Source organism: Amblyomma americanum, chromosome 11, assembly GCF_052857255.1.
Source record: "Amblyomma americanum isolate KBUSLIRL-KWMA chromosome 11, ASM5285725v1, whole genome shotgun sequence".
In the NCBI taxonomy this organism is placed as follows: Eukaryota; Metazoa; Arthropoda; class Arachnida; order Ixodida; family Ixodidae; genus Amblyomma; species Amblyomma americanum.
In genome coordinates this window covers 51,310,638-51,322,663 of record NC_135507.1, presented here as the reverse complement: position 1 = coordinate 51,322,663, position 12,026 = coordinate 51,310,638, and the positions used below count along the sequence as shown (strand labels likewise).

Sequence of the window (12,026 nt, the reverse complement as noted above, 5' to 3'; positions counted from 1 at the left end):
GGGGGACACTGGTCTTAGACCTATTTTCCTTCTTTTTAGTCCGATCCTAATGAAACTATCAACTTGCTCAGTTCTTTTACTGATTTCAAATATGAAATTGCTTTTTAAATTAATTTGTTAGTTCCTAAGGTAACTAATTTTAATTAGTCATTTATTAGTACCTCGGTACAAAAAAAATAGCTTGATAAAAAAGAATTTTTAACCCATGGCTACATAGTATGGTGAGTAAAGAGTCCAATAATCACAGCAGTTTTTTCATTTTACCCTCATTAGCAATTTTACAGCATTTAGAATAGCAGCATTCAAAGTGTGACTATCATGCATAGATAAACTTTGCAAAATTATAAATTCTTGAAGCATGACTGAACAATTGTGCTTGGATTATTGCATACAGTGTGCCTTCAGCTTCCCTTAGCAAACAATATGTCATGTCTGTCTGTCATAGACGTTGAGATATTGACGTACTAAGACAGCCAGGTGTCCAAAATTTTAATGGTGTTAAATCGCCTGCTCCTGCACAAATTGAGCCGACACAGTGATCTAAATTTAATATTATGGTCAAAATACAAATTTCCTGGAGGAGAAGACTGGTAGAGTTGAACAATAATAGCTATAGGCTCCACAAATGTCATTTCTAAAAAATTGATTTTTAGGTCATTTTTTGGTCCCAAAGACCAGTGTCCCTCCTTAAAGGCCTTTTTTTTTTCCACTGTCGACGAAACTTGCCCCAAAGTCTCTCGTGGGAACAGAACAGCCCACTAGGAGAGTTTACCACCAGCCTGAATAAAGTGGCTTTACCAACGCTAAGTAAAGCCCACTCTGCAATTCGTGACTTTTCTTGACTCGGTTCAGGCAGAACCAGCTGCCTCAGCGAGAGGACTTGACCGGAGAAAAAAAAACACAAAGAAAAAACCGAGCGGACGCGACAAGGATTTCAACGTGACGTCGTTTATTCGCGCCAAGTTCGCACAATGCCACTGTGGAATTGTGAAGTTGATGCTGAGCACGAGCAGAATGAGCAATAGAGGAATGACAAACTTATCAAACACCCTCACAGTTGGCCTACACCCAGAACAAAACGGCAAGAGCCAGAGGAAAAATCACACGTACACTTTGTTTGATCGGAAGCTTAGGATAACACGTATGCACGCTGTGGCGAGGTTCCTTCGTTGGGACTCACGAGACAGAAGAGTCACCACAGTTTCGCATTCCACAAACAAGCAAACAGTCGACTGCGCTCGCCAAACGAATCAACGTCCGCACCTCGCGCAAGAAATGTGCCAGGTAAATCGGGTCGCTAAACACGGTGGGCTAAATCTCGCTACAGTTCTAAACCTGTGGCTGACGCCTCTGGTTAACACTTGTCGGTGGCATGTCGTCCTTTTCGCAGAAAAACATACAACACAGCAAACTGAACAGAAAACGCGAACTTAAGGCAGAACACAGTGTAGCTAACTACACTGTGTTGTCACACCCACAGTGTCCAACAATGTTAAACAACACGCATGAGGGCACAACAAACGACAATGCACTACACACAAGTGACAGGCACAAAACCATGAGGAACGGAAAACAAAAAATAAAGCACGTGCCTACAATACTGCTAGAATATACTTATATATAAATAAAAAAATGCAGGAAAAACAAGTGACCATGTCTCTCGCCAGGCCGCCATGTTCTTATTTTTAACCTACTTTCCTTTTCACCACTTTCCCAATGGCAACACTTCCCAAGGAATGTCGCCTCGTCGGGTGATGTGGTGGTGGTTTGGCATCATCATCATCTTTTTTTTTTTTTTCCATTACAGCCGAGTGGTAAAACCACTCCACAGAGGCTTGTCTGCTCAAAGACAAGCTAAAAAAAAAAAAATCCTGGTTAGGGATTGTGGCGGACAGGGAAGTGCCTTCTTCCAAGGCGCCCACCACTGACGCATTGAACAAAAAAGCAAACAAAGTAACCGCGAACGAGAGACAGCTTCATGCGGTTCCGCGAGAGCATGACTGCCAGTTTCGGCTGGCTGAAGGAGAGGATCTTCGAGGGCAGGGAGCATATGCCAGATCAAGCAGTGGCAGCAAACTCCTCTTTCTCCAAGAAATGGATATGAGGGGCACTTTCACTTTTCAAAGAAAAGTGTATTAGCAGTTCCCCCCATTGAACCAAGTGCCACCAAATAGGGATGACCTGCCTTGTCAAGACAACGTACCGAAACACTCAGCCTGACACACATGGCCGATGCATTTCGACAACCGCTGTCACTCCACCCCTCAGCCGAACCGCTCCTTGACTAGATACATGAGCTTCTTCTTGCCCTTGTAGGCGGCCTTCATGTTGTCCACGAGCTGCGCAAACTGCACGTGCCCATCCTGGGCCAGCAGGAAGGTCTCACGCGCCTTGCCCAGGAATTCGATGAAGTCGCCGTAGTGGCGCGGCGAGATATGCGCCAGCCGCGAATGGGTTGTGTTGACATAGGCCGCAATGGCCGCGTCCAGCAGCGGCCGCAGCGGCGGCTTGTCCAACGAGAGGGCGCGCACGCAGCGCCGCTTGGCGTCCAACGCCGCCGAGCCCATGCCCGGCGCCGCCATCGAGCACCGGCGCAGGATGTCCGACAGGACAGTGGCGCACTGCACGTGCTTGACCAGGAGCGGCACGAGGCCTGCCAGCTCAGAGCGGCCCAGCGAGTGGGCCAGGGCGCATGCCCAGTGGATGTCGTTGATGGCTGGGTGCGCGTCCTGGTTGTAGGCCAGCTGCACACCGCGGGTGGCGAGCACGGCCAGCTTGTAGGCCCGGTGGGCGTATCCCCGGTGCTCCATGTACCGGGCTACGGTGAACAGCTGCGAGGAGGTCATGACACCCGAGCCTGCCGCGTCCACCACGATCTGGTGGGCCGTCTCGAAGGCGTACGCATCCCCCTCGCACAGGGTGAGGGCATTGAGCGCGCAGTTGGGCGGGTCCTTGGAGGCGCACTGCAGGGCCAGGGTTCGCGCGCACGATGACAGCTCCTCCTGCTGGCTGAAGTCAAGGCCCAGCCGCAGGATGGTGGCATGTGACATGATGGTCGTGGCCACTGGGCCTGGGAGAGAGAACAAAAGCTTGGTACATGCTTGCAGTGCTTTCCCCTTCAAACTTGCACTGCTTCGCTGGCCACAAAAAAAAAGTAGACTCCAAATATGAATCAATGCGAACCACCCTTGTGCGCAGCTGAAAGCAATAAACAAGCAACGATGCAACCGTGAAGCCAGGAGTCAGAGAAAAATGGAGACAAAAGCGATAGAACAGTGCCATCGTGTGTGGCTCGACTGACTAGCACCAAGCCGAACAACAAACGGTTCGGTAGTTTCAGATTCTGGCGCATGCTGAAAGTTACCGGACATTTGCTCTTCCGATTGTCTGTCTCCGATTGTCTGTCTCAGAAAGTGACCATCAGTGCGAGCGAGGCAGTTAAACGGCACACATTTCCTCCCTTCACCACCCACACATTTCACAACCACACACGGCGACGCGGACGTGCCAATCTTCCTAAACCTGCCTTGTGCACACCCACGTGCATGCTGGTGGTCTGGCGCAGCAGGACGCGTAAAATATGAGAGTAAAAGATTTTTTTTTTATATAAAACCCGCGTAATAAATTCAGGCCGTGCAATTTAGGCGAGGGTGCATAGTATGCATGCTACCAGTAGCATATTGCTCTTATCTCAAGGCAGTGGCAGACTCAATGTTTTTCCCTGTGTTCTGAGACTGCTGAAGTAATCATGCCGGCTTAAGGCTAGAAAGGGTTTCGTTTAGACAGGTTGGTCACCAAGGTACCAAAAAAAGGGGCAATTCTTGAAGAGCTGCCAAGTGATCACACCAAATTGAGCATCCTGTCTTATCAGCTGGCCTTAGTAGACAATTATTATAGATTCAAGACCTGCCCTATGGCCAAGCACGGTGTGCTACTGCTTCTACTGCGTCTACTAAATAGGAATGAGCACCAACCTACAAAAAGATGCAAACGCATAGTTTCACAGTTGCCCATGCAGACATGGCAAAGTGCATACCGGTGGCTTCGGTGGGGGTGAAGAACTGGTACCACTTCTGCATGATAGACACCAGGGCCTCCAGGCCAATCTCTGTGGCGCAAGTCACCAGCCAGCGCACCATCTCCCGACGTCGCCAGTTCAGCGATGACAGGGTCACCCGCATCACCTGCACCATTGGCCACAACATTCCCATAATCAGATGACGCAAGATGTGCATTGGCAGGAGAGAATGGTAACAGCAATCCTGTAACATGACTAAAGCTCTTTCATTTGCCAGAATTCCCACTATATCTAGAAACAGCTAAATGAATCCGATATACAGAGCAGTGCATAACTGTGGCTTTCTTGCGTCTTAAATCATGTACATGTTTACGCAATTCCAAGCAAACACAATATGCCCAGTTAACTTAGACCTGACTCTGACTATAGTTCAATCTGGAAGTTCTCTTAAGAAGCAGCAATCATCCCAACCAACACTTACTTTGCCCTGTGAACACTGCATAAATTGAAGTTTTTCTACAGCACCCACTATTAGAACCAGAACCTCCTGCCTATTAAGACCTTGTGGTTGTTTCCATAGAAAATTACATCGTCACATAAAAGTCATAAGATCATGACCCCAATGTCATACGAGCCTAGTGATACCTAACAGGTCACCTTACCTCAATGTCACACGACTGAATTGTTTTAGACTATGTGAATGCCGATAACTTCAATAAATTTAGATATTCAGTCAAATAGTAAAGCATCCAAAATTAAATTTGATCAGAATGTTTAGAATTCAAAATCTAGAAATATTCGTCTAAAAAAAAAAACGTTCTGGAACCCTCACTTTGTGTAATATTGGTTTAACATACCTCCTGCGGGATGGCATCACGGTGTGCATGCAGCCGAAGCTCCAACTCCACTGACGCTTTTCAAGCACATGCACCGTGGGCTTATGCTGGAAGGTGGTGCGCGCATGCATGCGGCAGACACAAGCAGGCTCCAACGTGGCCCCCAAATCTTTACCTGCCAGGTATCGGCGCATGCGCTGATGGCACAGCGGTGTACATTAAGCGGAGGATGCGTGACACCCCTAACTTCCACAGGACAAGTCTGAGCTGACTGCAGTTGTTGCAGCTGCTCTTCTCCCCATCAAATTTGGTGACTTAGAAGTGCGACGACGCGAGCATGAGAGGGAGCTGGCATGAAGCACATGGAGCCTTATAAGGAGTAGTGCCGGATGAGCAGGTGCATGGTGTGTAAGCTTTGCAGGTATCCATGGAGAGACCGGAGCAGCCGCAGGTCCCAAAGATAGGTCCCATACCTCATAAACCGAATGGTTCTGTGAGTAGATCCAAATTTCCAAAGGTCAACAAAGCTTCGATAAGTGCAACAAAGCTTCAATGCACTTTCTTCTTGTGCAGTGGTCTTGTGTGTTAAAATGCCTACTGTGTTGTTAAATTTTTTTTATGTGCTGAATGTTTCTGAAATATATACTTCAAAATGACTTAAGAAAAAGACCATTTGCTTCGAATTTGCTTTGAGCCAATGAACCACTTTTTGCACAAGCCTAATAATAATGACCAGGAAAGAAGAGCTAAGTGCCCCTTCACATCTACCACAACCACACAGAAAGAAAACAAGAGGCCCACCTGCAGGCCCAGCTCAAAGGCCACGTTGAGCAGGGCCAGGTGCCTGGGACCTCCGTCCTGAGGCACGGCAATGCGAAATGCGTCCTGTGCCAGCTTGAACAGCTGCGACGAGCTGTGGATGTTGCGCTGCGACGACTTCATCACCGTCCGCAGGCGCATCACGTCATCTGCAGGCATCATGTGCGGAGGAGAAAGTTGAAGGGAAGCTTGATGGGGGGGGGGGGGGGGTCCTGCCACAATCACAGACTGAGCTTAGCGCCGCTGTCTAAAGCAGAGAAAAGCCAGCCGAAAATATCGAGATCCCGAGCATCATTTGCTCACCCTTTGCGGCAGAGAGCATGGTGGAGGCCAGGGCACACTGCTGCACCTCCACATGGCCCAAGGTGAACCAGCGCGGATAGCGGCTGGATGCAGGGGCGTTGACCCCTGTGCCAGGGTCATCGGGCTCCTCCTGGTTCTCCAGGATAGGAAGGCTGTGTTACAGAGGCCAGAGAAAGGAAAAGGGTAGATTCATTTAGACTCCGAAAGAAGTGAACAGGAAGGCCGTGTACACCATGTACAATCCAATCTGAAATGAAGGAGCAATGACTCCCAACTGCCAGTAGAACTTTGCAGCTATGAGATCTGATATGCTAACAAAAAAACGCCAGCACAAGAGTGCAGACAAGCGCCATGTTTTGTCGTTTCACTGTCCTGTAGCTGGTCTGTGCACTCACAGCTGCACATAGCCATTCAACAGAACAGCTGTTGTTAGTGGTTATTTATTAACAAAATAGCAGTGGAAGGAAAAGATGTTGCTAGCCGCGGCATCTGCCATCAAAACTTGAAGCGCCTGAGCTGCGGCTAGCGGGAATAAAAGGACAGCTGCGGCTAGCGGGAATAAAAGGACAGGGAGAGGGAAGGAAAGGGGGGAGCGATAGTAAGAAAGGATAGGGGTAGGGGATAGTATGCACAATGTACAAATACAGAATAAGAAATAACGCTGTAAAATAAGCAGACACAGCTGGTAAAGGCATACGAGCCTCAACACGCTAAGCTCATGCATCCTCCGAACAGCCATTACCCCTGCTTCATTACTTGTGTGTTCAAAGTGCAAAAAGAGACAAAGGTGAGAGAAATGCAAAAGGAAGACGAGGGCAAGACGGCCACTAACCGCATGGCACGCAGTCCAACACTGTAGGCCAAGTCAGCGTCGTAGGGAAGCAGGGCCCCAAAGAGGTAGCGGGCAAAGGTGTGCATCGGCACGCTCTCGGGGTGGGCACCCACGCCTAGGCCTGAGTAAGGTCCCCCCTCGAGCAACAGCATGGCCTGCTTGCGCAGCACCCCGACCAGCAGGCCGTCGGCATCCACGTCCCGCAGCCGGGCTATCAGGCGCTCCTCCTGACGGCATGCCTTCTCCTGGGGGGCAGCCATTCGCACCTTCAGCGACGCTCTCTTGGGTGCACCGCACCGCAAAGGATGTAAAATAGCACCCTTCACAGTGTAAATTAATATTGGCAGAAATAACACAAAGGGTGCTAAAATAGCACCCATTGTGGTTTAAAATAAGCATGCATTTATTGGGTGTACTATGATTGTGATACCTTTTACACCATATATGATGTAAAAGGTGTACTGTATTTAAAAGTTATGTTCTTAAGTTTTTGAAAACCACACACCCTCCTCCCCGACTTTCACCATCCCCTGGACAAAAAGGTGACATCAAAAGGCATACCCTTTCCTCCTGGGAGTGCCCAGTTCAAAACTAATTTGATCATGTGACTGAAGATAGCACCTACTCAAGAGGACCTCTTGTGCAACCTGTTACAGCACAGGCTTAACTGGTCTGCATGACAACATTTTACACAGTCTGGGCACACTTACTGCCCTGCATGGCATTTATGGAGTTTACAGTCAATGTGTACAGTCTCACCAGTAATGCCAAAGGCACTGCCGTTGTATACCCAGAGAAAGTCTTCAGTGCAGCTATTACTGTAAAAGAAACTTCTGCATCTTGTCACTGAAAGGAAGCACTCCCGAGAGTTGACGACTATAGAACAAAAGCACTCTCCAACGCCTCCAAACTTTGGAGAGAAACTGCAGAGCTTTGCAAATGGCTACACTATTAAATGTGCACTGCCCCCAAGGGTGTAAGATATGGTCACTCTGTAAGACGGGGGTTTATTGAAGGCACTGCGACCTCAGGAGCAGGGGTAGCAACAGTCCATGGTCAGCCAGGTCGAGCACAAAGTACGCGCAATGATGGCAATGCTGCCGCTAAACAGAATGTTCGTCTTCGTCTTTACAACTCTAATGATCAACTGTGCCATAAAAAAAGCATTTCCAAAGCTGCTGCGGTGGCTCAGTGGTTACGGCGCTTGGCCACTGTTCTGAAAGATGTGGGTTCCATCCCGGCCACAGCGGTCGCAATTTGATGGAGGCGAAATGCAGGATCTATTTTGGAATGAGCAATTTCTACTTGATGTACTACTTTTCAATAACCAAAAGCACATGGAGACTTCCTGGCATGAAAGAAACTGGTGCAGCTTGTTTTCAAAAGGAAGTGCGTTTGAGATTAAGATGATGATCACTACTGGTGCTGAACAAGATGCACCAATAGCACTGCAAATGCTCTTGTATGAGCCAAAATGAAACAAATAATAAAAAAGGGTTCTTAGACAGACGCTACCACATTCAAAGCTTAACATTTTCATTACCATAAACTCCTTAAAAGGGCCGACAACTGAAGAAAGCGTGTCTGAAGATTATGGCGGAAATGAAAAGACCTTGCCTCATACTGTCCGAACAGAGTACTTTAATATCGAACAAACGAGGATTTATAATTTGAATTTGGCACTGAAAACTGCATAAGACATGCTGGAGTGATACCCTGCTGTGAAACTGCCACTGTCGATGTATTCCACCACGTGACTACATTTCAGTACTATAATATTAATTACCTATACGTTGCAAGGTGCGTAGCGTTTCTTCTTTCTATTATAGTTTATATACTCTCTCCAGTGCACCCTTTGATAAAATGCGACACTCCCTTTGCATTACCAATGAAGTGCTTTGGGCTGTTGGGCTGGTGCTGATAGACACAGTGTATTGAGTTTCTTGGTTTCAGTGGTAATCATGGCCCACTGAAACTGCTGCTGATGAGGTGTACATCACTGTGCCACAGCAGTAGGGTGATGAAACTCATATAGGTGCTACACCACGCTAAATCTGTCCAATTACTTCAGTTTCTAATGACCACTTTTGCTGGCGTGCAATTGCAATCGAGCTCAGTGATCATGGCTTCCAGCAATGGGGTACATAGAATGGGCATACCCAGCGATTACAAAATTCTCAGTAAAAAACTTATACGTTTTGTTTCTGATGAAACCACTGCAGAATCGGGCACCTTTGACTGTAAATTTTCTGCCGCATTAAAAAAAGAAAAGAAAAAAAGGCCCTTACAGAACAGTTGTTCCCTTCAAGACGGGCAAAGGTCACACTGTGTACCACACAAGGCAGTGAAACCTGAAGGGCTATGACACAAAACACAAAGAGGGCCAGACATAGCTGCTGGCAAGATTGAATGACTACAGACAAAGCATACTCTGAAGAAAAAAAAAAAGACTGCAAATCAAAGAAGTATGTGAGGAACTCCAGGTCAGTTTAGTGAACTGTCATATTCTGTGGCAAAGCACCGCAGGCCAAGGTTACCTGCGCATAGAGGCCCACAGGCATGGATCGTTGTTGTCCCAGTCCCACCAGGGCTGCCTCCACAGCCAGCGAGAGGAGCGACTCACTGCGGTCTCGACTGCCTGGCACCGCAACGTGACGATACCTGCAACGCCACGGACGAGTATGTGAAAGCCCGCCAAGAGACTCACCTGCCACGAAGCAATGAAGAGCTAACACATTTCGGTGGCTCCCAACCGCAGATATGTCTCAGTGCTGCTATCTATGCACACTCCAGTTTGTTTGCTCTATGTACTTAATTACTACCGGCTTCCAAGAACACGTGAACAAAAGTTTTTACTGCTATTTAACTCCACTGCCCGCAGAACTTTGTCTCATCTTACAGCAAAAACCTGCAGCCATATATAGAGGATTTCAAAATTTCACACTACACAAATGCCAACTTCTTCTACTGAAGACATGATTATGCCATATTTATCAGAATGTAGCATTACATGACTGTAACAAGAGGGTAGCTTTTGAGAGAATCAAAGAGGCAAAAAAGAAGTACATGAATGTAATGTGAAGAAAGAGACCACATATATTGAAAGGTGAGTAGAAGTTTATGAGCAAAAGTGCCTCAAAAACCAGGTTGCCTGTGCGTCGTCTTCAAGTAAGATGCTGCGTGAAAGTTCCATGCACCTTTTCAAGAGAGCTACTATGCAAAAGATTCACAGAGAAGTTTGATACGGGGGTAAGCACAGAGCGCCACTGCACCATCAATGCGTTGACCATGAGCTTGAGACGCCTCATCATAAAAACGAAACAGCTCCCAGTTGCTCAACTATGCGGCGGGTTATGCCTCCCAAACATCAGTGACCACTCTCAACAGCACTGAAACAATCGGCTGTCTTACGCACGGAGTTGTCAAAAATTGCATGCCAGCAAGCTAGTCCAATACCGTCAAAAAGAGCGTCAGGTACCAATATTCGGGAAAGCAGCAGGAGTACCTTCTTGCAAGCAATAGCAATGCTAAGCTTTCCATGGACCTGAAAAGGATAACTGCTGCTAATGTACAACGTCGATGGTACTGTGGACGTTAAGGGTATCTGCTGAACTTTCGTAAGTGCACTATTCCTGGTGATTAGTTTCTAACTGTGCCGCCACCGTTCTGATAAGTCATGCACTGCGTCAGGCACTTAGTTTATTGTTTGGATCTTGAAACTTCGTTTTGTAAACCTATAAGATATTGCAACATTTTACATTTTTCTCTTCCTGAAGACAGAGGGTGACCTCCACACTGCATCAATCAATACGCAAACAATTACAGTACAGTCTGTCTCAGCCTCAACATAATACTCAGTGGATGTCATTTAACTTCTATTTTCAGTAAAAAAAACAAACTAATCTTGCATTTCAATGAATAAGGTACATCTCCTCCAAGTCCAAAAGGCATAAGCAAGCAAGAACAACGGTCTCTATCACACAAGAGAATTTCACGACAATGTGGTACTCTCCCTATACCTCCGATCATGGTGAAGGAACAGCACACGCACATTATCCCTCCTGTCTACAGCGTCAACCCCAATATGCTCATTAAAATTCGCCGAGAGAAACCAAAGTAACAACAGCTTACCTTGGTCTTTCCCGGGGTTGCGCTGACGCAGACTGCGAGGGAGGAGACGATGATGAAGAGCCGCCACCTCCGCCCCCGCCACCACCATTGTTCCCATGTGGTGGATGAGACGGGTGCGGTGGGTGGTGCGAGGAGTTGGCAGCCCCATTGTTGTTGTTGTTATTACCACCTCCGCCACCACCGCCCCCACCTCCGCCATTGTTGTTGCTGTTGCCTCCACCTCCACCGTTGTTCCCTCCGCCACCACCGCCGTTACCACCACCACCACCACCATTGCCACTGGTGCTGGCAGCTGCTTCTTCTGCGCTGGGTCCGGGTAGAGACTCTGCAGCAGCCATGTAAAGAACATATTATGACATCACATAACATGGCACAGTGCGGTGTGGTATGCGGGGTGTAACATCCCGAAGTTGCACAAGGGCTTATGAGAGACACCATAGTAGAGGGCTTTGAATTCATGCCAACCATCTGGGGCTCTTTAACGTCCAAAGCATGTCAAAATACAGCCGGAATTCAATCTCACAAAACTGGGCTCAGCAGCACAACACCATAGCTGCTGAGCCATCATGGTAGGTGTCTCTAGAATAAGAATTATAGTCTCATTTACACCAGAACAAACTATGGAGTGTTATAGCAAATTTACAGAAATGCTACTGAAAGCATCCAAGAAGAATTTACGCCATATAAACCAACACACTGGAGGTACAGTGCATGTCTGAACATGTCTGCAATCTAGTGCAAAAAAAAAAAATTGTTGAAGTGTACATCGCATAAGACACAAGAAAAAGGTTCTGCTCTTCTACGCTTATTTCACTAACTCCAGCCCCCTTGCTCCATGCTACAGATGCACCCTTAAAGGAAACCTCCCTTGAATGATTGCTCTTTAAAATGGTTTTGCTGCACAGTCAAACCTACCAAGGTGTGCACAGGCTATCATGCAACAAATTATAGCCCTTGTAGGAATCATTAATACTCAAGAGCCATCGTAAAACATGCACATTCTCTATATTTGGTCACCGGAAGCTTCCCTTAAGATTGAAAAGACAGCATATCTATAAGCTGCCAAGTGAACAAGCAGCTGAATTTT

At 47.3% G+C, this 12,026-nt stretch overlaps 1 protein-coding gene across 3 annotated transcripts in view; it reads right to left on the bottom strand.

Moving 5' to 3' along the window:
* Window positions 1-706: 706 nt before the first annotated feature.
* The window catches only part of LOC144110607 (zinc finger SWIM domain-containing protein 5-like), a 32,437-nt gene continuing 21,117 nt past the window's right edge, over window positions 707-12,026 (bottom strand). For 2 of the 3 annotated variants that reach the window (XM_077643624.1, XM_077643627.1), the window contains exons 11-17: window positions 10,940-11,264; window positions 9,346-9,469; window positions 6,809-7,053; window positions 5,977-6,128; window positions 5,656-5,822; window positions 4,037-4,184; window positions 707-3,070 (exon numbers count right to left, since the gene is read on the bottom strand). In XM_077643624.1, coding sequence (XP_077499750.1) covers window positions 2,265-3,070; window positions 4,037-4,184; window positions 5,656-5,822; window positions 5,977-6,128; window positions 6,809-7,053; window positions 9,346-9,469; window positions 10,940-11,264 — 1,967 coding nt within the window. In that variant the 3' untranslated portion in view covers window positions 707-2,264. The remainder of the gene's footprint in view (window positions 3,071-4,036; window positions 4,185-5,655; window positions 5,823-5,976; window positions 6,129-6,808; window positions 7,054-9,345; window positions 9,470-10,939; window positions 11,265-12,026) is intronic. The other variant, XM_077643626.1, reaches the window with a different exon arrangement.